This window comes from Thamnophis elegans, chromosome 7 (assembly GCF_009769535.1).
Source record: "Thamnophis elegans isolate rThaEle1 chromosome 7, rThaEle1.pri, whole genome shotgun sequence".
Lineage (NCBI taxonomy): Eukaryota > Metazoa > Chordata > Lepidosauria > Squamata > Colubridae > Thamnophis > Thamnophis elegans.
The window spans coordinates 53,424,759-53,448,614 of record NC_045547.1 but is presented as its reverse complement, the minus strand read 5'-3'; the positions used below and the strand labels follow the sequence as shown (position 1 = coordinate 53,448,614).

General features: G+C 37.4%; 1 protein-coding gene across 1 annotated transcript; it reads right to left on the bottom strand.

Moving 5' to 3' along the window:
- Positions 1-379: 379 nt before the first annotated feature.
- On the bottom strand, positions 380-22,569 carry SLC38A2 (solute carrier family 38 member 2). The gene is given in 18 exon segments (XM_032222172.1): positions 380-743; positions 9,332-9,428; positions 9,531-9,675; positions 9,983-10,106; positions 10,681-10,782; positions 10,892-10,971; positions 11,846-11,989; positions 11,991-12,005; positions 12,155-12,213; positions 13,568-13,656; positions 14,429-14,510; positions 14,681-14,773; positions 14,859-14,932; positions 20,017-20,132; positions 20,235-20,316; positions 20,837-21,065; positions 22,045-22,106; positions 22,327-22,569. Coding segments are annotated over 16 exon segments (1,425 nt in total). The 5' UTR covers positions 20,956-21,065; positions 22,045-22,106; positions 22,327-22,569; the 3' UTR covers positions 380-739.
- Positions 22,570-23,856: the final 1,287 nt, after the last annotated feature.

Sequence of the window (23,856 nt, the reverse complement as noted above, 5' to 3'; positions counted from 1 at the left end):
CTATACTAGTCTCCCTTTATTATTTATCAGCATAAATATAATATATATATATATATATATATATATATATATATATATATATATATATATATATATATATATATATATCACTCCAACTATACGGGGCATACAGGGAAAGTATTTCTTCCATGTGGCTTCCAAGGAATAGACTGCACTATTCAAAGAATTTGGTTCCCATTCCCAATATTTAGGAAGATGCTAACAGCCTCCTTCTTTGCCAACCTTTTATTAGTGATTGTAATGATTGGTTTTAATTTTATTAATTTTGTTCAGTTTATGTTTTGCAATTTTAATTGTATTAAGTGGTAAACACAGGGGTGGGATATACATTGAACAATAAAAATCATTGAATGCCTTGTTGAAAATGTGTCCACATCACTTTTATTAACATGCCCATATTAATAATATTTATCACTAGATGTTTATTTCAAATTCCAAGTGATGAAACATGTCCAGTATTAGAGTTATATATATTCATATACCAAGAACTGGGTAATATACTTCTGGAAATACTGCATCTTATTATATGATGCATAATTTGTACTTACCTGGTTTTGGCTTATAATAATATGTGGAACTAGATATTATGGCATGTTCAATAAACTTTAATCAATACAAATCATGACTTAATATGAACTGTGAACCCATCTTTAAGTTTGTATCCAAAGGCAACTGCAACTTTTGTGAATTGTAACTTTTGTGAACTGCCTAAATTGATTTACCTGTAAAGTACAACATGAACAAATAGTTATATAATAGACAATAAATTTCATTCTTTCACATTCTTAAGTTTTGATCTTTATTTAGCTAAAACTTACAATGTTTCATTGAAACAGCGTAGCACTATTTTCAACAATTGTAATTTAAATTGTTGACCTAACAGCGTGTATCTCTTTATCTATATATATACATGATATATACAAATCATAGCTATATATGAAACATCAGTCATTGATTTTAAAAAGTCACTGAAAACATCAAGGCAAATTGTACATTGTAAAATTAGGTTTCTCACTTTACAACAGTAAAGTTGTAGGGTCATGTAACAATGACCCTGGGTTCAGATAATTAGGAAACGAATTTTCTGAATAAAAAAGGGGTATTTTTTGCTGTCAAATAGTAGCTCCCATTCTTCTTACATCACAAATTGCTTTGGAAGCTAAAGGAATTTCATATAAGTTGGCAGTATAGAATGGGCTGTACAGTTCAACGGGAAATGTAGAATTGAACTAATACATTTTGGGAACACTTTTAGATTTGTATAACAAATGCAAAAAACAATTGATCACTGGCATACAATTTCTCCAGAGATTTTCCTGTGAAAACATGAAGGAATTATGGACTTAATGTGCTAACTATTAATGTAAACTTATATACATAATCAAAACCTCATCTATATACAATATACTTTCAGTATATATACATATATATACATATATATACATATATAGTATAATAATTTATATACAAAGGTTACCCAAAAATATTGAAAAATAGGTTTTAACTTCAACAGGTGCTCTTCCATAAATAACATGTTACATATTGTGAGTAAAATAATATGGAAGACAGTAATTTTAAAATGAGGTGACAAACAGTGCTTTAATACTGAAACTATTAGCTCCTGAGAAGTTTGTGTACCACATATCTGTATGTTAGCAAACAAAATATCTTAGTGGTACTCAGGAGTAGTTAGAGAAGTTTGGCTTCGAGGGGAGGAGCTGCCGCCGTCGGGAGCTCAAAAAAGCTCCTGCCAGGACTCTGGTTCGTATATCTTATAAGATCTATAGATATCTCCCCTTTCTGGCAGAAAGGGGCAGAGAGGAGGTCAGTCGTTAGGATCTCTTTGTAATTCATAGCTTTTTTTTTGCTGTGAATGGAGAAGAGATTCAACATTAGCTGAGCCTTTACTCCGGCCAGTTTTCCGCGCTGCCTTTTTTGCAGCCTAGGCAGATTGCCTCCCCCCCCAGGACAAAGCTAAGCTATTTAAAGCCAATCCGGGCGGGGACCATTCCCGAGGAATTTCTCTATTACTATTTAAAATACCAGCTTCAATTTCGCAAAAGGCTCCCTTTCTTTTTTAGCTGCGTCACAAGATGGCGATCTCGTAGCTTTTGTGTTTGATGTGACGTACCTAGTAAGCCCTACCCTCCTGAAGGCTTCTCCGTACTAATTGCTAAAAGATTAACTGAGGGGAGCACAGACTTTGATTTTTGGCTCGCTTGATTGCTTGTCTTTTATTCTTATTCTGGAATGGCTCCCAAACCTAAACAGAAGCGCTTCCTTAATAACATATCTCCAAAAACTGCTATGAAGTCGCTACCCTTGTCTCCTACACCCTCCACGGGAGATTTGCTAACACAAGAATTCCTTCTCAAAACGCTTAATGATTTCAGACAGGAGATTAATCAACTGATATCGGATTTATGTGATCAATTTGATGCTAAAATTGCTCAGGCAAAGCAGGATATGATCGGAGTAATGACAGTCATGACAGATTATATTGCTGAAACGGAGGACAAATTGGAACTTTTGGAAGAAACTAATCTTAATCTGATATCAAAAATCCAAACGTTAGAACAGGAAATTGAATCTGCCCAAAAAGAACTTGTCATGATAAATTATAACAAGGCTGCCTTTGCTATACGAGTTAGAGGACTGCGTGAAAACCAACAGGAGAATTTGAAACAGACATTCTTTGAGGCTTTCAGTCGCCTGGTGGGAAGTCCGGGACTTAACTTTGATTGGCAGATTCAAAGAATTTACCGCCAGAATTCCTGGGTAGCAAAACAGCGACAGCTTCCGAGGGACATAATAATATACTTTACTACAAGGGAATCTAGAAATGAGATAATACAGAGGCTTTACGGAAAGAGGTTGATAATTGATGGGGAGGACTTGATTGTTTTTAAAGAGATACCATTTCAAATATTAAGAACAAGAAGACAGTACGCTTTCTTAACCGAAGAACTCAGAAATTCTCAGATTCCATACAAATGGGAAGTCCCAGCTGGTATTACAGTTACATTTGGCAACCAAAAACACCGCATTAACTCCGTCGGTGAAGCCCGAAAATTTTACTACGAGACCCTGAAGGCGGGACTTCCTGATTCATCCGGATCTGGGGAGAGGCAAGGAGAAGGAGAAGACAAACAGCGAGACACGTGGGCTACAAGGCGGAGGGTGTTGTTTTTCTCTTCCGGAAGGGCAGAAGACTAAAGAATAAAGACTAAGCGATGTTTTCTAAAGTTTTATGATTTCTGTCTGGGATAAAATGGAAAAGTGGCATATCGATGATGAGACATGGAGACTGAAAGAAGCGTTGCTGATTGTGGACATATATTGTACAGAAGTTTTGTCTGAACTCTAACTCAAATTGTGCATGAACTATTTCTTAGGCGAGGAGAGCGGAAATTGTGATCTTTTTGAGTTGCGGTTTGGGACGAACGGAGTTGGGGAGGTGCGTGGGAGAGGGAAGGGCAGCGAAAGTTTAATTAGATTACCTGGGGCTAGAACGCAAGCTGATGTTGTTTGAGTTGCTATATCAATATAAAGTTAAGAAAGATTGGTCGGAGAATCTTCAGGAAAGTGGAGTAAACATGGGAGGAGCAATGAATGTGGATAAAATATATATGTGGATATGGATAAAGGCAGGGTGGAAGGTAAAAAAATTTATATGTGGAGGTGGGTAAGGATAGAAAGGGAGGTGTTGGAAATGAAAAATGAAAGAAGTATTTGAGTTTAATGGTGTTATAGAAAGGTTTGGATATTTGGATAAAAAAGAGATAAATTAAAGGGTCTGAATAGATAGGCAAAGCAAGGAGACTTTAGTTGGGGAATTCTAATTGATCAACTTACCTGGCTCTAATACAGTTTGAAACCCTGCAAGTAGCAAATAATTGAAATTTGGAATGAGTCACATTGTTTAAGATTTACAGATAATGGGAAGCTGTGTTAACGTAGTGGGTTTATTGACCCTTTTGTTTCTTTCTTCTTTTTGTGTGTGAGTGTGGGTGTTTTTTATTTCTTATTTTCTACTATTTTTCCTTTTTCTTTTTGGCTTTATTTTTATTTATTTTTTTAATTTTAAAGTTAGCTGGCCTTATTATACTCAAATGCTTGTTAAAGAATTATGCCGGGCATGGGACCTGCGAAGCCGTAAGGGGGTTAGGGAGGGGGGATTATAGGGGGGAGGGAGGGAGGGTGGAATTACAGTTTCAATCCTTAGAACAATAAGAATTCACTTGTGTACTGCGGCTCGTTTTTCTTTTTTTTTTCTTATTTTCTTTTTCTACTTTTATTGTAAAAAACAAATTGAATTGTATGGATACACCAAAGTGAGGAGAAGTGGGAAAGAGAAGGGAGAAGGTAAAGAGGGAGTGAGAGGGAATGTATGGAGGGTGAAATGGAGGGAGGGGGAGATGTCTGAGGGGGTAGGGAAGTAGAAGAGGGGAATGCTGGAGGGGTGAAAGGAAGTTGGAGGGGGAGAAGAGAGGGTGTATGGGGGAATGAAGTGTTATGTGGGGTTTTTTTTTTCCTTTTTTCTTTTTTTTTTTATGCACAGTATATAAGTGATTGTATAAAATGAAAATGAAAATGAAATAAAAGATATATACAGGAGGAGTAGTTAGAGAAGTTTGACCTTGCAAATGAAAGAAAACTGCAATCCCTAATTTGAACTGCCCAGATATTGCTGATTCAGCAATAATTCAGTATCATTTTTGCAGATGGACAAGTGTGTTTTTCCCACCTTTGTCACTTTTCTGTCTTTTAGATGAATAATTTGGCTATAACAATATTTTTTATTGTTTGGAAAAGAATGATTTTTGATTTTTAACTCCCCAGACGGATTAAATGTACTGGGCAACTCTAGTTATTGTAAAGAAAAAAAATCATTTTAAATTATTCCATATACTTTCTGGAGCATTTAAGATGTTGTGCAAAATATCACTAGACTAGTACAAAATACAAGAAATATTAAATCAGGGCATTAATATTAAGTTATTTATATCTGCTACATAAGTATGTTGTATCCACCCAGTAATGCCAATGGTAGTTCTGAGATATAAACACTTAACAATGAGATCTTACATTACATCTGTCAAATGCTTATAAAAGAATGATCTTTGAAATTCTAAGATGTTTTCTTTAGACAATCTAGATCCAAAAATAAGCTTTGTGTTTTTAACAGTACTAGTGATGGTTACTGACATTTTAGGAATAAAAGAGACTATCACAACTATTATTCAAGTACAGATTATATTGTCCTGCATAGAACCATGGCTTGAATTCTAGCCTTTTTAAGGCAATAAGGGAAAACATTAGTCACTTTTCAATAAATCATGTTCCTTATTGACAAGCACCCTAATGAAACATTATTACCATATTTTTCAGAATATAAGACACACTTTTCTCCCACCCTAAAAGAGGGTGAAAATTTGGGTGTGTCTTATACACCAAATATAGTCCCAACTGGTGGGTGGCCTCTGGTCTCTCCCTCCCAGTAATTTGCCTCCTTGCAGCAAACAGCAAACAGCCTGTTTCAGTTGCAGCTGCAGCACAGCTTGATTAGCACAAGCAGTTGATTGTTGGTTGTATTGGCCTCCTGACCATCAACTGTTTCAGGCTGCAGAGATTGCCATTGCCTATTGCCACCTCCGTGCACCTTGCTTTCGGCTTCCGCGCACCTCATTTTCTGCCCATTCCCATCCCCGCCCCCTGGAATGGGCGGAAAATGGGGTGCACAGAAGCTGAAAATGGGGTGTGCGGAGGCTGAATACGGGGCTCATGGAGGCAGCAATAGACTATGGCAATTCCTGCAGCAGGAAACAGTTGATCGTCGGGAGGCCAATCTAACCAACAATCAGCTGCTTGTGCTAATCAGGCTGTGTTGAAATTGAAACTGAAACACGCTGTTTGCTGCAAGGAGGCAAATTGCTGGAAGGCCCCTTTGCTAAGCTGGCTGTGGGCATGGTCAATGTGTGACATATCTGGGTCGCGGGTTTGATATCCTGCCCTACACCATGTCTGACAAATGGCAATCCAAACTCTTCTTAAAAGCCTCCAGAGGCAGATTTTTTTCTTGTTTTCCTCCCCAAAAGCTAGGTGCATCTTATACTTTGGAGTGTTTTATACTCCAAAAAATACGGTAGGTTAAGAGTCAGAATGCAATGGGAAATATTTGCTATATATTTTTTTTTTAAAAAAAACCTATGCTTAAAAAAGTTCTGGTTAATTCCATGCCATTTTTGATTGCAACTCAATAGTTACTACTGAGCTACTACTATTAAGTTAGATTAGGCCAATTGTTTGATTTGTTACCTATTTAAATTTTGCCTTTTACATTCTGGCAGAGAATTTGCTCAGCAATTTCTGTGAAATGAAAAGAAATGTCCGAAATGTCTTTACACCTTGGGGTTGAAATAGTATAATTAATATGTGTAGTAACCAAACTGGAACATGATTCTTCCTCTGGCAAATGTTGCAAATAAATCTTGCAACACAGATTTATTTACTACAAAGCGTAATAGAGAAGAGTTTTACCCTCTATCCCAAGTTGTCATAGAAATTGGATGTATGAATTCCCTGTATCACATTGGGCTCTTCTTGAGTTTCCAGCTGAGTGATGAATGGGAGACAGACAGGAGTGTGACAGGTGGCTGCTGGTGGTTCACAGGGGCTTGGGAGAACCTCTAGCTAAGATTCTGTGCAGTTCAGAGAACTCCCAAATCCACTTTGGCTGGCCCCACCCTACTCCAAGAGTCCCCATGGTGCCTCTTTTGGATGCAGGGAAGTGCAGAGCCACGTGCAGGCTCAGGAAGGTGAAAAACAGGCATACTGAAAGTTCGGGAAGGCCAGAAACGGACCAATTTCTGGCCTCCAGAGCCTGGGGAGTCCATTTTCACCCTCCTGGAGGCTCAAGGAAACCTCCAGAGCCCGGAGAGGGGCAAAAACGCCTGCCCCAGCTGTGGTGCAGGACTAGGACATGACCACCATGGCCATGCTCACCTAGCAAATGGGCAGAGAATCCCTTGCTAAAATTTTTGAAGCCCACCCCTGGAGAGGTGTGCCAGTTATATGTTCTTTGAATAGTTATACTCTGTGTAATATTTGTTGTCCAATCAGGGCAGAATCATGTTTTGGACATCTACTGTACATCAGTGGTGGGTTCCTACCAGTTTGTACAAGTTCGGCCTAACTTGTAATGGTTTGGTGGCTTAGCCCGCTGGAACCAGCAGTGACCAGGCCTGCTATGTTCCCAAACTGGTTCTTTGGGTAATGCCATAGGCGCTGCCATCTTGTTTTTCAGTTCTGTGCATGTGCAGAACAATTTAATTGCACTGTGCATGCACACGAACACACGAATGAACCAACAGTAGTGCCTGCCAGAACCCACTCCTGCTGTACATGACCTATGTTTGCTACCTTACTGTCCCAATAATACTGAGACCATTCGTTTAGCTGTGTGTTTGTGTGTGTTTGTGTGTGTACGTTTAGTCAATCATTAGAAACTGCATTAAGAAATCCAGTTATTTTATGAAAGAATTTTGTCACATGTACCAAATTCTGATGCAATTATGTAACATAATATATAATATTAATAATGAATGAAAACATGTGTCTGAAAAGTACCACTCTATCTGTACATTTTATCTCCAGTAAATTATAGCATGACCTCAATATTTTTATATACTAAAAAGCCAGATTTTTTGCTAGGAACATCACATATATAACAATTTACTGTGCTTTGGTAAGACCATTTTTTTTTTAAAAAAGAATAAAAATATTTTTACCTTCTGTAATTGCACTACTGAGTACCTCAAGAAGAAAAGTACCAACATTATATATTATGAATGGACCAGCAATTTGCTAAATAATGCTCCTATACAATTTTCATTAATTTCAAGAGTTGCCTGGATATAGCTCTAACCAGAACAGAATGCCATAGATTAATATATCAAAAATTCTGATTCCCCCCTCAAAAAAATTACATTTGAGGAAATGGCTCCTTAAAACACAGTATAGTACCTTATGCTAACTAATGCAATATACTATAATTGAACTTCTTGACTGTTGGTTTTACTGTTAGATAATTAAAATTACAATGGAATTTACTTATAGTTCTATTCTTTCAAGATAGCCAATTAAATATTAGTGTAGCAGATTTAAAAAATAAGCTTATTGAGATGAAAAAATATAATAATGTCTCTGTAGACACGCAAACATTTGAACTGAGGTTATTGATTAAACAATACACTGATTTCTTCTTACCCTTATTTGGATCTTTAACTTATAAAATGTTTTCTTAAAAGTCAAAATAGTGCTTTTGAATCCATAGTTATTTGGTATAAAAATAATAATAATTTTTCCCCTTTGCTTTTAATGGCTAGTTTAGAAACTTGCTGTAAACTAATTTACTTCTCACATCTATTGTTTCCATTAGGCACATTCAAGTAAATAATAAAGAACCCAAGTAACAATGTCCAAAGCCCAGCATGGCTTGATAAAATTTTATAGAGTGAGCTGTCCATTCCCTGGAATGGAATTTTTAAAAAGTCACTTCACTCAGCCAAAGACTTGGCTGACTTGATATTAGTATCTATTCTTGTGCAGAATAGTTTCTTTTGCTTTTCTTTCTTTAAAATCCATCTGTTCTACAGTTAGAAGTACTAGCATCAAAGGAAGCAGAGCTGCAAACATAGGCAGAAGTTTTTTTTCTCCCAGAAGATGTCAGAATGAAGACTAATGAATAAAGCAGGTAGGTTAATTGTTGATCCAATCCATAATGATTAAGGTCATACTTCCAATCATCACAATTATGCCACTTAGCAGGAACAGGAGAGCCTAAATAAATTACATACAAAATACTGAATTTATTTTGTCAGAAACAAGGTCATGAAAGGAAATAGCCTATTATACAAAAAAGTCAAATTTTTGGCAATTTTTCAAAACTGCATCATTCAAAACCAAGATGAAAAACATTGAACACATCCTGCCTTTATTTTTGGGGAAAGCTAAGAAAATTCAGGCCAATATGTTAGACTTTTAAATATGGATAGGTTATGCCACTTAATTTCCAAATGGTTTTCAGTGGCTTACAGGGATGTAAAAGTAAAATAAAAGAAATAAAAATGAACATTTAAAGAAAAAAGGAGGGGGTGAGTTAATGAAATGGCCTCAGTACAGTTAATGCAGACATTCATAGCAATTAAGAAAGCTTTATAGTCAAACACTGTGTCAGAATGTAGCTAATAATTCTATGAATATCAAAAAAACATTCCTTTGGTTAGGTAAACACAATTATAGTACCTACCCCAATTTTTGCACCGATTGCATGGATTCTTTTTTCACAAGCTTAATGTAGAAAGCTGATGGAAGTATAAAGATTAGCATGGCGGCAGCAGAGGCACCTGAATGAATCATAAAGTTTAATTAGACTGCTTATTTTTTATACATTATATAAACTTTTTTAGAACTATAGATATTTCAAACAAGTAACAAACAATCCTCACCAATGAATCCAAATATGTCTCGAATTGTGGGAACAAAAATGACGAGAACGTTGGTGCATACCAAAATAGCTCCTGTAATAATACAATGACGCATCCAACTAAATTCTTTGCCTGCACACAGTAATTGTGTGATGGAACTGCGGATCTGTAAATACACATTAATTAAATTACTTAATGTTATTAAAGACGCATTAAAATTTATGCTCTTCCAAAAATGTTTTAAATATTTAAATACAATTTAAATATTCTTTTAAAACAGAATTTATATTGCCCTTCCAACTATACTGATTATACATGATGAAAAAAGGAAAACAAACTGAACACAGAGACATGACACAGAATTTAAAGAATGAAAATGACTAATTGGAATTAAATGCAAGCTCCATAATACTTGTTTTCCAAATTCAACATAAATTAACATTATATTCTCCTCATTAAGTAAAGTTACTCACTGGAAAAATCACAACTGGAACAGTAAGAATGACTGCCATCAAGACTGCTAAGCGCACAATTAGAAGGAGATTATCAGTCCCAAGTACTTCTGAATAAGTATGGAGCAATTCAGCTTCCACCTTTCCGGAAAGAGACATGTATTTTAGCAGGATATTTGTTAACTTTAATATTCACATATATAATAAACAAGATTCTTGTGCATGTTTTAAAAAGTTTACCATTGATTTGCAAGTGGAATTGTGCGACTGTACAGCTCTGTAATATAGAATGCATTGCAATGCTGTAGCCACAATCTATTTATTGTAACACAAATAGAAACACTATTTGTTAAATAGTGTTCTGAATTGGCTGAAGTTCCAGAAACTTTATTTCAATCTAAGATTTGACTGCTTATCAGTATTCCCATTCAATACCATTATGGTATTTCTATTATTGTTGCACATCACATTGTGTATTGCTAAAAGCTACAAAGCTTGTAAAGCTAAAGCTACAAGCAGTGATATACTGTTGAATAAACAAAGTGCCATTAAATTAAACAGCTGTTGCCCGAATGAAAGTTACTGACAGTCTATAATATGATTCAGACTTCCTAACTCTTCCTCCTTATAACAGCTTTGAGTAGAAGTTGACCTGTTCACACTGCAAAGATACATAAAAATTAACATGCAAAACTTAAAATAGAAGAGTTGCTTTTTTACCATAAAATGTCAAGTATCCAAAGAGAGCAGCCAAAAGATACATGAGGAACATAGCAAAAAATGAAACATTGGATACTTTCATCATTCTTCTGCGTGTTCGGCTATTATAGAAAAACAAATAAATTGCTATGATATTTATGAAATACATCATTCCATATGTATATGCAATTCTTTGAAAACACAAGACAGATGTCAATACACATGGCATACCCTTTCAGTTCTTCATAAATAGGGAGAATAGCAGGATGACAGACAAAAGAAAATGTCAGGATTGGTACAGCATAGACAGTCTGGAAAACATAAAATAGATGTATGATTATTTCTATATTAACTTAAAAGACACTCAGATAGTTTCTTGAAAAACTAGAGCAATAATTCTAACCAGCATGTTTTACATTTTTTCATTCATATTCCTTTTTTATGAACAGTTTTTATGAACAGTTCAAACTATTATCTATAATTGCCCTTTCTATTTATCAACTTTCCCATATGAAAAAGATTAGGTGGAAGAAAAGTAAATAGCCTGAAGGCAATTGGAATTTTTAAACCTACTCAAATATACTAAATACTAGAAAAGTATTTGTTAGCACGCAATTGTTAGTCACATCTACTTTTATTTAAGTCACCAAGCAGGTTATCAATCACTCTATTCATTTAAAAAAAAATATAATTGTACAGATGGAACTGCATTTTATGCATAGCATGGAATTATTTAGCAGTGAGATGGAATTTTAAAGGTTTTACTAAATGCGTATGAGTGCTCATGTTGGGTTTTATTCAAAAGTGTTGGCTAGTAGAATATACTGTTTGTGTAACATCTTCCATATTTGCAAACTAATTCCAAGGAGGTTAAATAATGGGTGATATATGGAATTGTTAGGGAAAGAAAACTCCCAGCTGTATGAGATGATACCTGATTATACCACCACTGGTATAAGTGTGGTATCATTATTAGCTTATTCTTGAAGTATTCTGTCTGGTCAAACAACTGGGTAAAGATGAAATTGTTCCCTTACCCATACTTATGTTCAATTTAATTCAAGGTCAATAGCAAGATACCGATCTTAGTATTGCTATAATAGCTTTTATAAGGTGAACAGGAAGTTTCACGACTAGTTAGACTTTGAAGAAGTCACAATCATACTTACTTAGTTTAATTATTACCTTTGAGTTGAAGATAAAATATTTTGTTACACAGGAATCATACGTTCCATTAATATTTGTTTCATTTGCAATCAACAATTGCTCCATGGTAATGTTCAGAGTTGCATTAATTAGATCATGTTCTGCTCCACAAGGAATTTGAAAATTTCTTGCAAATGACCTAACAAAGGATGACCACAGTTAATTTCACATGATAAATCTGTTGTCATTCTAATTATAATTACAAGATATGACTACAAGTTTCTGTGATAGCATTTGATTAATATTCTGAACATTTAAAAATATAGATAAATAAACAACGAAACATACCACAATAAGGAAGAAGACCATGCACAATAAGGAAAATCCACTGGTGTAGCCTAGATAACCTACAATGGTAAAGGAATGTTTTAATTTAAAGCATGCAGTACATTTGAAAAATAACATGTCAGTATTTGGAACTATTATGCCATCTTGTTCAGTAGACAGTAGGAATGTTATCAGAAATATTTTAATTTAATATCCATTTACAAATCACCCAGTACACTTTTAATCAATACTGTAATCAGTATTTTCTTTCTATACATGATTAGTTCAAATTATTCCAAATGATAATAGTCTAATTTAGCAAGTTAACTGGCATATATCCATTAAGAATATACTGTAGCCCATTTAAGTTCAGACAATATATTCCAAATTAAGCCATCGTGACCTCAGGGACAACATTCCTCCAGGCCTTCCTGTCCTCTACCATCCTCTGGAGTCCATTTAAGCTCACACCTACTGCTTCAGTGACTCCATCCAGCCACCTCATTCTCTGTCGTCCCCTTCTTCTTTTGCCCTCCATCTTTCCCAGCATGAGGCTCTTCTCCAGTGATTCCTTCCTTCTCATTAGATGGTGAAGTATTTGAGTTTCATCTTCAGGATCTGGCCTTCTAAAGGGAAGTCAGGGTTGATCTCCTCTAGGACTGACCGGTTTGATCGCTTTGCAGTCCACGGATTCGCAGGAGTCTTCTCCAGCACCATAGTTCAAAGGTCTCAATTCTTTGGCGCTGAGCCTTTCTTATGGTCCAACTTTCACAGCCATACATTGCAACTGGGAAAACCATAACCTTGACTATACACACTTTTGTTGGCAGGGTGATGTCTCTGCTTTTTAGTATGCTGTCTAGAATTGCCATAGCTTTCCTCCCCTGTAGTAAACATCTTTTAATTTCTTGGCTGCAGTCCCCATCTGCAGTGATCTTGGAGCCCAGAAAAATAAAATCTGTCACTACCTCCATTTCTTCCCCATCTATTTGTCAGGAATTGAGAGGGCCGGATGTCATGATCTTAGTTTTCTTAACGTTGAGTTTCAAGCCAACTTTTGCACTCTCCTTCTTCATCTGCATCAAGAGGCTCTTTAGTTCCTCTTCACTTTCTGCCATTAGAGTGGTGTCATCTGCATATCTGAAGTTGTTGATATTTCTCCCAGCAATATTAATTCCAACTTTTGATTCATCTAGACCTGTCTTTCTCATGATGTGCTCTGCATATAAGTTAAATAAGCAGGGTGACAATATATAGCCTTGCTGGACTCCTTTCCTGATTTTGAATTGATTTTGATTTTGAACCAATCAATGGTTCCGTGTCCAGTTCTCACTGTTGCTTCTTCACCCACATATACGTTTCTCAAGAGTAAGTAAGTTAACCATTGTTTTTCTTGTTTATTCCACATTAATATCAACATTAACAACCACTTACCTAAAGATTTTAACAATGATAAAGGAAGAATGAGCACCAAGGATACTAATATAACCAAATAATCGCCATTAGTATACCAATACCATTCTCTAGAAGGAAAAGGAGAATGTACATAGTGAAATCCTTGCATGGTAATCTGATTTGACAATTTAAAAATCATCTAAAGCTAGATGTCTTTGGCCAACCTAGACTGGTTTTGAAAACGTATTGCTTAATACTTGAATGAGAAACTTCTACGGAACTCAAGGGCTCTAACCTAGACCAGGAAGTCATAAAGAGTTGTCAGAAGGAAATGATTAATTAATTCCTTTCTTCTTGCTGCCAATAAAACTATAGGGACATATTAACAGAACATTGGGAACTTCAAGTGAAGATTTTATATTTTGAGGATTGATTTAGATTATAATGCAGGAAGCACAATGATTCCATTCTGGAGTCTCTTCTGCACATGGTTTTCCATATCTGATTATTTGTATTTATTTATTTATTTGTACCCCACCTTTTACTATTTTTAGAAATAATTCAAGGAGACAACCATATTCAATACATCTTCCTCTTCTTATTTTCTCCACAACAACAACCCTGTGAGATGGCTTGGGCTGAGAGAGAATGACTTGGCCAGAGTACACAGCTGTCTTTCATGGCCAAGAAAGGACTTGAACTCATGGCCTCCTGTTTTCTAGCCTTAACCACTAGACTTTCAAACAGACCTCTCCAGAGTCAGGAAAGCATAACTAGAATTTACTACTTTAGTTACCTTTGTTTAAGAACTTAATCTGTTTCAACAGAAGTCCTCAAATATTCATGTCCCTTTGCATGTTCCCATGAAAACAATTTTCACCAAGCAGTTCTAGGACTTACCCTGAATGCTCTTCAATGTTCAAAAATGCTTTAATGACCAATGGTAACTCATATTTCACGATGTAGAGGTAGCTTGACATAGCTGCAAGTGAATAATATTGTAGATAATTACAATGATAATATATTAAAAAAATAATAAAATACAGTTCCTAATGACATGATTGAATTTATTAATGAAAGCATGTTTTCTGAAAAATATAGTTTTTGGAATAAGAAGATGACTGCTTTTAAGGTGTCTAAGAAGGATCTTACCTCCAATGTTCTGCATTGTAATTGATCCAGATGCTGCAAGTTTTCCAGGCATGCCAAATGCTTTCATTCCCAATTGTTCATATAATAAAGATCCTATAGGAACAGAGATTTGGAATAATGCAATTTAGAAAGAGAAAAGGGGTTGAATCTATGATTGACAAATAGTTACGGTCCTTACCTCCTTCATTGGAAGTCTTCAAAAGAAGATGAACGGAATATAGAGAAAATATTGACACGAAGACTAAGAGAATTCTAAAAAGCAAATACAAATGCAATGTTTTGTTTTGAAATTGAATATATAAATAAAAAGTATCAAGATCACATAAATTTATATACATATTTCTGCCAGTGAATTAAATTAGAACTATCTGAACACCCTTAAATTCTTTCTTGCTATAATGGCTTTGAAAAATGAATAAATTTAACATGGTCACATCGTTCCCAAAGTAAATAATGAAATTAAATATAAATTTAAATGCAGTGAATATATTAGGAATATTTACTGTGCTCAGGGGACAAGGGACAGTCTAAGAAGGATTAAAAAGAGCCCAACTGCCACTTTTAAAAACTTAAATCTAGCAGAAATTATTTCTAGATCAGAGGATCTACTCATGGTAATTCATGCTCAGGTAGTCTCTGCTAGATTACTGCCATAAATTGTATATCGGGCTGCTCCTGAAGACTATCTGGAAACTTTAGTAGATGACAAGTGAAATGGTGCAAGCAGTTAAGTTTGTTTCTGGTAGAACACATGTCACACCTCCAGTTTTTGAGCTGCATTGTTTACCAGTGTGTTTCTGGGTCCAATGGAAGGTGCTGGTATTAACCTTTGAAGCCCTTCATAGCATGGCACTGAGTTGTCTGGGGGACTATTTTTTTCAATTTTATGTTCCCATCTACCATACAAAAAGGGCATGTTATAGGTTCAGTTACCTATGGAGCTACATTTTGCAGGCCCTTGGCAGTGAGTCTTTTCTGCCATGGAAATCTTCTCCCTGAGATTCCATTTTCTAGAGGGCACCAAACACCCTTTTGAAGTGTGGACTGACCATAAAAATTTGGAGGCGTTGAAAACCCCCAGAAAACTTTCTTCCAAACAGATGCGCTGGGCTCAACATTTCAATAGATTCAATTTTACTTTGAAATACATTCCGGGGGCGGGGGGGATTTTATGGCTGATGCTTTGTCCAGACTTCCACAGTTCCACTGTTCCAAGCTCAGTGTTGTCTAACCTGTCATTCCCACAAAAAGCCTGGCTGCTCCTGTTGTCACTAGAAGTCAAACAAACATCTAAATTGGAGGTCACAAAAGACTTTATCTCTGACCTAAAGGAGGCCCTTGCAAAGGATGACTGGTTCCAGCAACACATGGATGAATGCACTATAAAAGATAGATTGGCTTGGATTGGAGCAAAATTATACATCCCTTTGCCCATTAGGACCATCGTACTCCAACGGGCTCATGACTCTCGCATGGCTGGACACTTTGGTTTCGTCAAGACCCTGCATCTCATTAAGAGGCAATTTTGGTGGCCTTCATTGAAGAAAGACATTGAGACTTATGTAGCTAGTTGTCCCGTTTGTGCTGCGGTGAAATGTCCTCCGGGAAAACCCCAGTGTTTGCTCCAGGCGGTAGCTCACCCAGAAGCCCCGTGGAAGGAGATCTCTATGGATTTCATTGTTGAACTTCCAGAAAGTCAAGGGAACACAGTAATCTGGGTTGTTACTGACTTATTCTCCAAGCAAGTTCATTTCATTCCTTGCTCCAAGATCCCTTCCACTAAATCTCTCACTAAGATGTTCATCTCACATATATATCGCTTACATGGGGTACCCGACCGCATCATTTCGGATAGGGGTGTTCAGTTCACCTCCATATTCTGGAAGGAATTCCTGAAATGGATTGGCTCTGCCCAGGGGTTAAGCTCTTTCCACCATCCTCACTCTAATGGGGCTTGCGAGAGGACTAATTCTGTGCTGGAACAATATCTACGTTGTTTCATCAACTACCAGCAAGATGATTGGGTGGAATTATTGCCTCATGCTGAAGTGGCTTACAACAATTCCGTGCACAGTAGCACTGGCTTTACCCCTTTTCGTGTGGTATACGGGCAGGATTTTGTGCCCATCCCAGAGATTCCTTGTGAGCAGCCGCAAGTGTCTTCACTATCCGAGTGGAGTGACCGCCTTCAGGAAGTATGGCCTTTGACACTCCAGGCTCTAGATGCTGCACACCGCTCTCATAAGAGCCAAGGTGGCGCAGTGGTTAAATGCAGCACTGCAGGCTACTGCTAGATCAGCAGGTCAGCGGTTCAAATCTCACCGGCTCAGGGTTGACTCAGCCTTCCATCCTTCCGAGGTGGGTAAAATGAGGACCCAGATTGTTGGGGGCAATATGCTGACTCTCTGTAAACCGCTTAGAGAGGCCTGAAAGGCCTATGAAGCGGTATATAAGTCTACTGCTATTGCTATTGCTATAAGAAACATGCTGATAGAAAACGGACTAAGCCCCATGACTATAAAGTTGGCGATTGGGTTTATTTATCCACTAAGTTCCTTCAAACGACTCAGAAGTCGAAGAAGTTGGGCCCCAAATATGTTGGCCCATTTCCAATTATCAAGATCATCAACCCTGTCTCCGTCCGCCTCCAATTACCTAAGCACCTCAGCCGAGTTTATCCTGTTTTTCATGTTAATCTCCTGAAGCCTGAACTTACTTCTTCGTTGAGGGCTCCTCTTCCTCCTCCACCCACCCCACTTTTGATAGAGGGTGAGCAGCATTTTGAGGTCCGTGAGATTTTGGACTCTCGTAAGTGAAGGAACCGTATCCAATACCTTGTGGCTTGGAAGCATTTTCCCCCATCTCACACTGAATGGGTTGACAAGTCCCATGTTCGAGCTTCTCGTCTGCTCTGCAAGTTCTACTCTGCCTACCCTGACAAGCCCTGATTCTTGGATGGTCTACAAATTTTCCTTTTTCCCCCCTTCCCATATCTTTCTTCTGTGTCGTGTTGTCTCTCTGTTTGTTTGTGTTCTTTCATTTCTGCAGGTCTGACTGCCCTTTTCTGGAGGAGGGCCGGATGTCAGCCTCTGCCTTGCTGCTGCTTCGGCTGCCATTGAAACGGGGAGGGGGGGGCATGGTATTTGGGAGGGGAATCATTATGTGCTGGAGGAATATTCTAGAAGCTGTCCTGACCATCTCATTGCGCATGTGAAGGAAGGGAGTTTTCCGCCAAGGTTAACTGTCCAGCATTCCACCCTGATGATGTTTTTTGAAGATATCTCCCACCTGACATTTGGGTGAATTATACTTGGACTATGGCCTGGGGTGCCAAGGGGAGGGGATTGACCTATACATGATATTCATTGCTTTCACGCCCAATTAGCTTTGCTTCGCTACTTATCATTTGTACTTAGTAAAAGTACACTTAATTTCAAACAAATGGAGTTGCGTGGTTTTCTTTCCTGATTATTAAATGAAGCAGCACCTAACAATTGGGCTTCTGGAGGTCCCTTAAGACCAGTTTATGCCTGCAGGCCTGGGGATTCTAGGAGATGCTGAACTAGTAAGGTAGCTCTGCTACTTTTAATAGTTTTTTGTCTATTATTCTTTATTTTAGCTTGGTTTTAAATTTTTAATGTCTTTATTAACGGTTTTTTGCTCTGTTGTATACTGCCCAGAGCACTTGTTTGTGTGTGGGAATATATATAAATTGGTTAGAAAATATATCTGTCAAGATTTAAGCCGTTTCAGATTCAGAGAGGAGTTATTTTATAAGCTGATCAACATTGTCTACTCAGTTGTTTCTAGTCTGAAATGCTTATTTATTCCAAGAAGAAATAAAATGGTATTTACTTTTTAAAAATTTTAGTCCTTGCTTTACAATATATTTTAGATAAATTAGTTTCCAATAGAAAAGATAAACAATTTAAGAAAAAAACCATAATGTTAGGTTACATTTTTATATCTGTCTGCAAGCCACACTGAACTCATTGTTTATTCTAGCATAGTTAACATTGATATAAAATGTAGTGATAAACTCTGTGTTTGTGCATGTGTTTGAATATGTGTATTTCCTCTGACTAAAATGTGCTTTTTGTCAAACCCTGCCCCTCAGAGAATCCCACTAGCATACATTATGCTGATTACATTGTAACCACTGCAAAACTTTTATGAAGCATGAAATGGCACATTAAAATACAACTATTTATTATGTTATTTCCATATTTCTTTGGTTTCTATTAATAACGAACATATACATTCCACTATATATTTGCCTTGCTAAATATGCAGTCCTTTAACTTTTCAGACTTAAAACAGCCTTCTAACAGAAATACATCTGTATGTATCTCCTTGCTTTTCACACCAACGACTACATAGCTAAATTCTACTCAGGATCTGTTGGTCTCTGTAATATGACAGATGCCCTTTTCTTATTTAAAGCAGGACCCACAGCAAACTCTACAGCATATGATATTTTTACATGAGAAATTATCAAGGAAAAAATTGACAAATGCTTTATGATGCGATAGGCAAAATGTAGGATGGCAAATAGTATCCAAATCTAGTTTGTTTCCAATTTTTATAAATAACTCAAGATGCTGAGCATACCTAATTCTCCTCCTTTCTATTATTTTCCAATAATAACAACCCTGTGAGGGGGGGTTGGGCTGAGAGAGAATAATTGGCCCAAAGTCACCAGCCAGTTAAGTTGTAGAACACTATAATCCAGAAATTATAATGGATAAATTGAAGTATTCTTCCCACTATTTGAGAAAACTATCAGTGATATTTATATTAATGTAAACATCATTTTTGAGGAAAGACACAGCATTCAAACAAAATAAAAGGCAACTTAACCAATTATAACTAAAACACTAAAAGTGAGTATAATTTCATTTTTATAGTGTATAAATTCAAAAATTTCAAAATCTGTTTAACTTCCATTGCCCACAAAAAAGAAAGAAGATCCATATGAGCTATTCAAACCTAAATGTTTAAAATCCTACTGGCTGCAATAGGAGAAATGTAAAGCTAAATATGAGCTGTATTCTGAAATTACTGGGTCTCTAAATTATTAGTTGAGCTGATTTTTTTCTGTTCAAAATAATTTGCAGTCTAATCTCATAGACTTGCCATTTAAAACAATTTACTGTGAATTCAAGAATATTTCTAGATAAATGTTCATTTGTTCTTGCCTCTAGCAATGTCAATGGGATTAAATGGCTTGTGTTCAGTTACTTTAGTAGAATTGCGTTTTAGATTTGAAGCAAACACCTACAAATATTTTCCTAAAACAATTACATATTGTGATTTCATTGCACTCTAATACTTACACAAAGAGAGCAATTCCTGTGTTTGCCATGGCATAAGAAAGTCCAAGGATGCCACTGCCCACAATAGCATTGCTGAGGTTAAATACTGACATTCCAAAGGAAGTTGTACCTGGATGCTGTAAATAAGAATGGTGAAAGTTCACAATTTGCTTTTACTTGTGAGAGGTTTTATAATAAAATTGATTTACTTTATAAAAACACTATTGATATGTGCTTACATATTCAGTTTCATATTTCTTCTTCCCTTGGTTGGATTCAAGTAAAAAGTTTTGGTTTTCTGGATCCATATCTACATAATGGCTGTGAAAGGAAGGGAAGGAAGAACTTTAAATACTACAGTATTGTAAAATTCCACTTATTTTTAACTGAGTTAAAATCTGAATAAATGTTTCCACAATGTGCAACATTTTCTTCTTTTTCCTGGCTTGTGATATTGTCATTTTTAAATATTTTCCTTTAGTGGGGGAATTCCAAAAATAGATCAATCAATCAATCAATCAATTGATCTATTGATCTATCAATCAATCATCTATCTATCTATCTATCTATCTATCTATCTATGTATCTATCTATCTATCTATCTATCTATCTATCTATCTATCTATCTATCTATCTATCTATCTATCATCTACCTACCTACCTACCTACCTACCTACCTACCTACCTACCTACCTATCTACCTACCTATCTACCTATCCACCTACTCACCTACCTACCTTTCAATCATCTATTCTATTTTCCCAAGTTCAATCAGATGGGACAGGTATTTGAAGAGGATGTTGTACTATGGTTTAGTGTAAGGCAGAGAAATCTCCCTGACCTCTTCATTGCAGCTGATTTTGTGGGGTAGTGATAGCTGAAGTCGTTGCTGTTGGAGCTGTAGCTGCTGCTGTCCTCCTCTCGCGTGCTGTTCAGCTTGCCCATTTCAGCTTTGGTCATGCTAGGATCCAGGGTGTCTTCTTAGGGAGCGGGTCAATCAGGCCAAATAATTATTTGAGCCTGGGGTCCTCGTGATCTTTTGTCCTTGGCAGCCGCGGATCCTCCCTTGTCTGCGAAGGTAAGGGGAAAACGTCAATACTGCAGTAATCTTCTGAAGCTGGTCACGTGAGATGCTGCTTCGAAGCTGCTGCTCACCGCAACTGATTCAGCCAGGCAAGTGGAAAACTACCAGCAGAGAAGGGCGGGATAAGTGAAGAGGGGTGAGGGAAGGAAAAGTACTGGGAGGAGAACAAAGATATCTCCAGCTAGAACACTGGGAGCACACGTTGTCTGGAAAGATGGGGTGGCTGGGGAGAACAAAAGATCTACGGTGAGCAGCCAGAGTGCCAGGGCAAAAGAAGGCTTCTCTGCCCAGCCAAGCAGATAAGCAAAAAGCCACATCTTTCCCGTTTCCATCCATCCAGAGATTGAGAAACATCCCCCACAGGTAGATTAAGATCAGGGAAGCTTAACAACACACTCACACACACTCTCTCTCACACACACACTCAGTCACTCATGACATGATTGCGTAATCAGATTTGGAAGTGAAGGAACTCCACCCATCCATCCTCTTTTTGCCCGGAACTTCACATGATGCAATCTAAGTAACCGATTGTCACGGTCCCTTTCTAATGTTAACTGACTACTGCCCGAAGCATCTCTTGGACTTTCCAGAGCATTTCCAACTATTTATTTCTCCTCCTTGGGAATTCTTCTTTCCCGGGAATTCTGCTTCGGAAAATGTAGACAATAATGCAAATCAGTCACAAGACTGCATCCCCAGCGCCGTCTTTTGTGGAGAGGGTTTGAAAAAGCAGAGGGAGGGAGATCCTGGATGCCCTGCTGTGACACAGTAAGGCTGATGGATTCTCCCTCCCCCCAAATGCTCCTTCTCTATCATGCTCACATCTTAAGTCTCACACATTCTTACGTTTAAAAAATCAGTCCACAGCTAGTTATATCACTAGCAAACGCAGTTAACCCACTCAGACAGCTGTTGATATCTTCTTTGAGCCTCTCCCCCAAACCCAAAATTGAATATTTTACCTCAATCTACAGAGCTTAATACTTGCAAACGTCCGGAGCTTCTTTCTTCGGTCGATTTCTCTCTTTAAACAGAAGCAAAAAATCCTTAGATACCGACAGTCCAAAGGACAGGTACGAAAAATAATTAGTAATAAAATTAAATGTAATATTAAAAAACAGAATTGTAATATGTCAAGTGAACAGAAAAAAGTAAATTAGGTTATTTCTGGTGAAAACAGACAAAGCCCCCACACGCTCAGGAGAGAAGCGCTGGGTGTATGAGAGCGAGGAGAAGCCACTCACAGAACAACACGCTCGGTTCTAGAGGACGCAGGCTGATATCTCCGCTTTTGAGAGAAGCATGGGGCGACATCAGCGAGAGAGCAAGGGGAGGGGAGGATTCATGGTGGCAGCATGCAGAGATTTTACAGTGTGTACCAACATTGGGCTGCATGGCTCCACCCCTCTTCCCCAAACACCCAATGCGACTTCCAGGAACCTTCCGGTCCTGGTCCAACAGGAGAAGATCTCTCAAGCTGACCCTACGCCTTTTATTCAGAAACTATTCAAAGTAGCTCAGCAAAAGTAGGGATGAGATTTATTTATTTATTTATCTTAGCCAACTCCCCTGTTTCAACAGTCACAACTGAGATTGTATAACTGCTTCCAAGAACATGTGTGGCCCTGGCACACTTGAAATTCTCACTGATAATGACAGTGCAGGGAAGAGACAAATTAAATAATACTTTAACTTGGAAAAATTCCAGGGAAATGATGTCATATAATATGCCTGCCAGCAAGTTATGCACGCTAAATTCTGGGAATGTCTTCTAAATATTATAAACTCTTCAGTTGAGGTTGCTTAATGATAAAACAGCCAGATTGGTGTGGCAGTGCAGCATGAGGCTAAAAACATGAGACCCAGTCTTGTCTTGAGCATGAAGCCAACTAGGTGATTTTAGGCCAGTTACTCTCACTCAGTCCTAGGAAGCAGGCAATGGCAAACCATTTTTGAAATCTTGCAGGAACTTGTCGCCAAAAGTCAACATTGCCAAATCTTGCCAAGAAAACTGCAGGCAGTTGCCAGAAGTCAACATTCTCAAACACACTCTATAAATAACTAATTTGTACTGTAGGATAAAAATCATTTTTTATGCTACATCAATTGACAACATCCAGATTAAGATTTCAGATCACACATCAAATAAAAGCAGCAAGAACAAAGGGAGTTAATATTGATAACATCTTGAATTCTGCAGTTTAGTTGATGTAAAAAATTGACTAGAGAGTTAATGCAAAATGCAGTAGGGCTGCGATGGCGAACCTATGGCATGCATGCACCGGTCAGCTGATTTTCGGGCTTCCAGAGGAAGTTAGTTCTCAAACTTCTGGTTGGCCCGTTGGCCTGGTTTTCGTCCTCCCCAGGCTTCAGGAAAGCCTCCGGATCCTGGGGAGGGCAAAAATCCCCTCACTGTGTGAGGGGGAGGTCGGGTGCATATGCACAGGGGTTCGAGTGCACATGCACGGCGGGTCACACGTGCATGCACGGGGAAGTCGTGTGCACATGCATAGGTGATTGGGGCACACACACACAATTTTGGCACTCCATCACTGCAGTAGGGTAACTGAAATCATAGAAAAACACAATACCTTCATGTATGGGTAAGCCATTCTTATAAAGTGGAGAAGATTATTATATCAAAAAATTGAGTTCTACTGTGGGAAGCCTACATCTAAAATGTTATGTGTAATGTTTCAGTTATTTTCTCTAAAACTCTAATCCTATTGTACCATCAAGTCCACTAACACTTTTTGTATTAGACATTGGCAGAT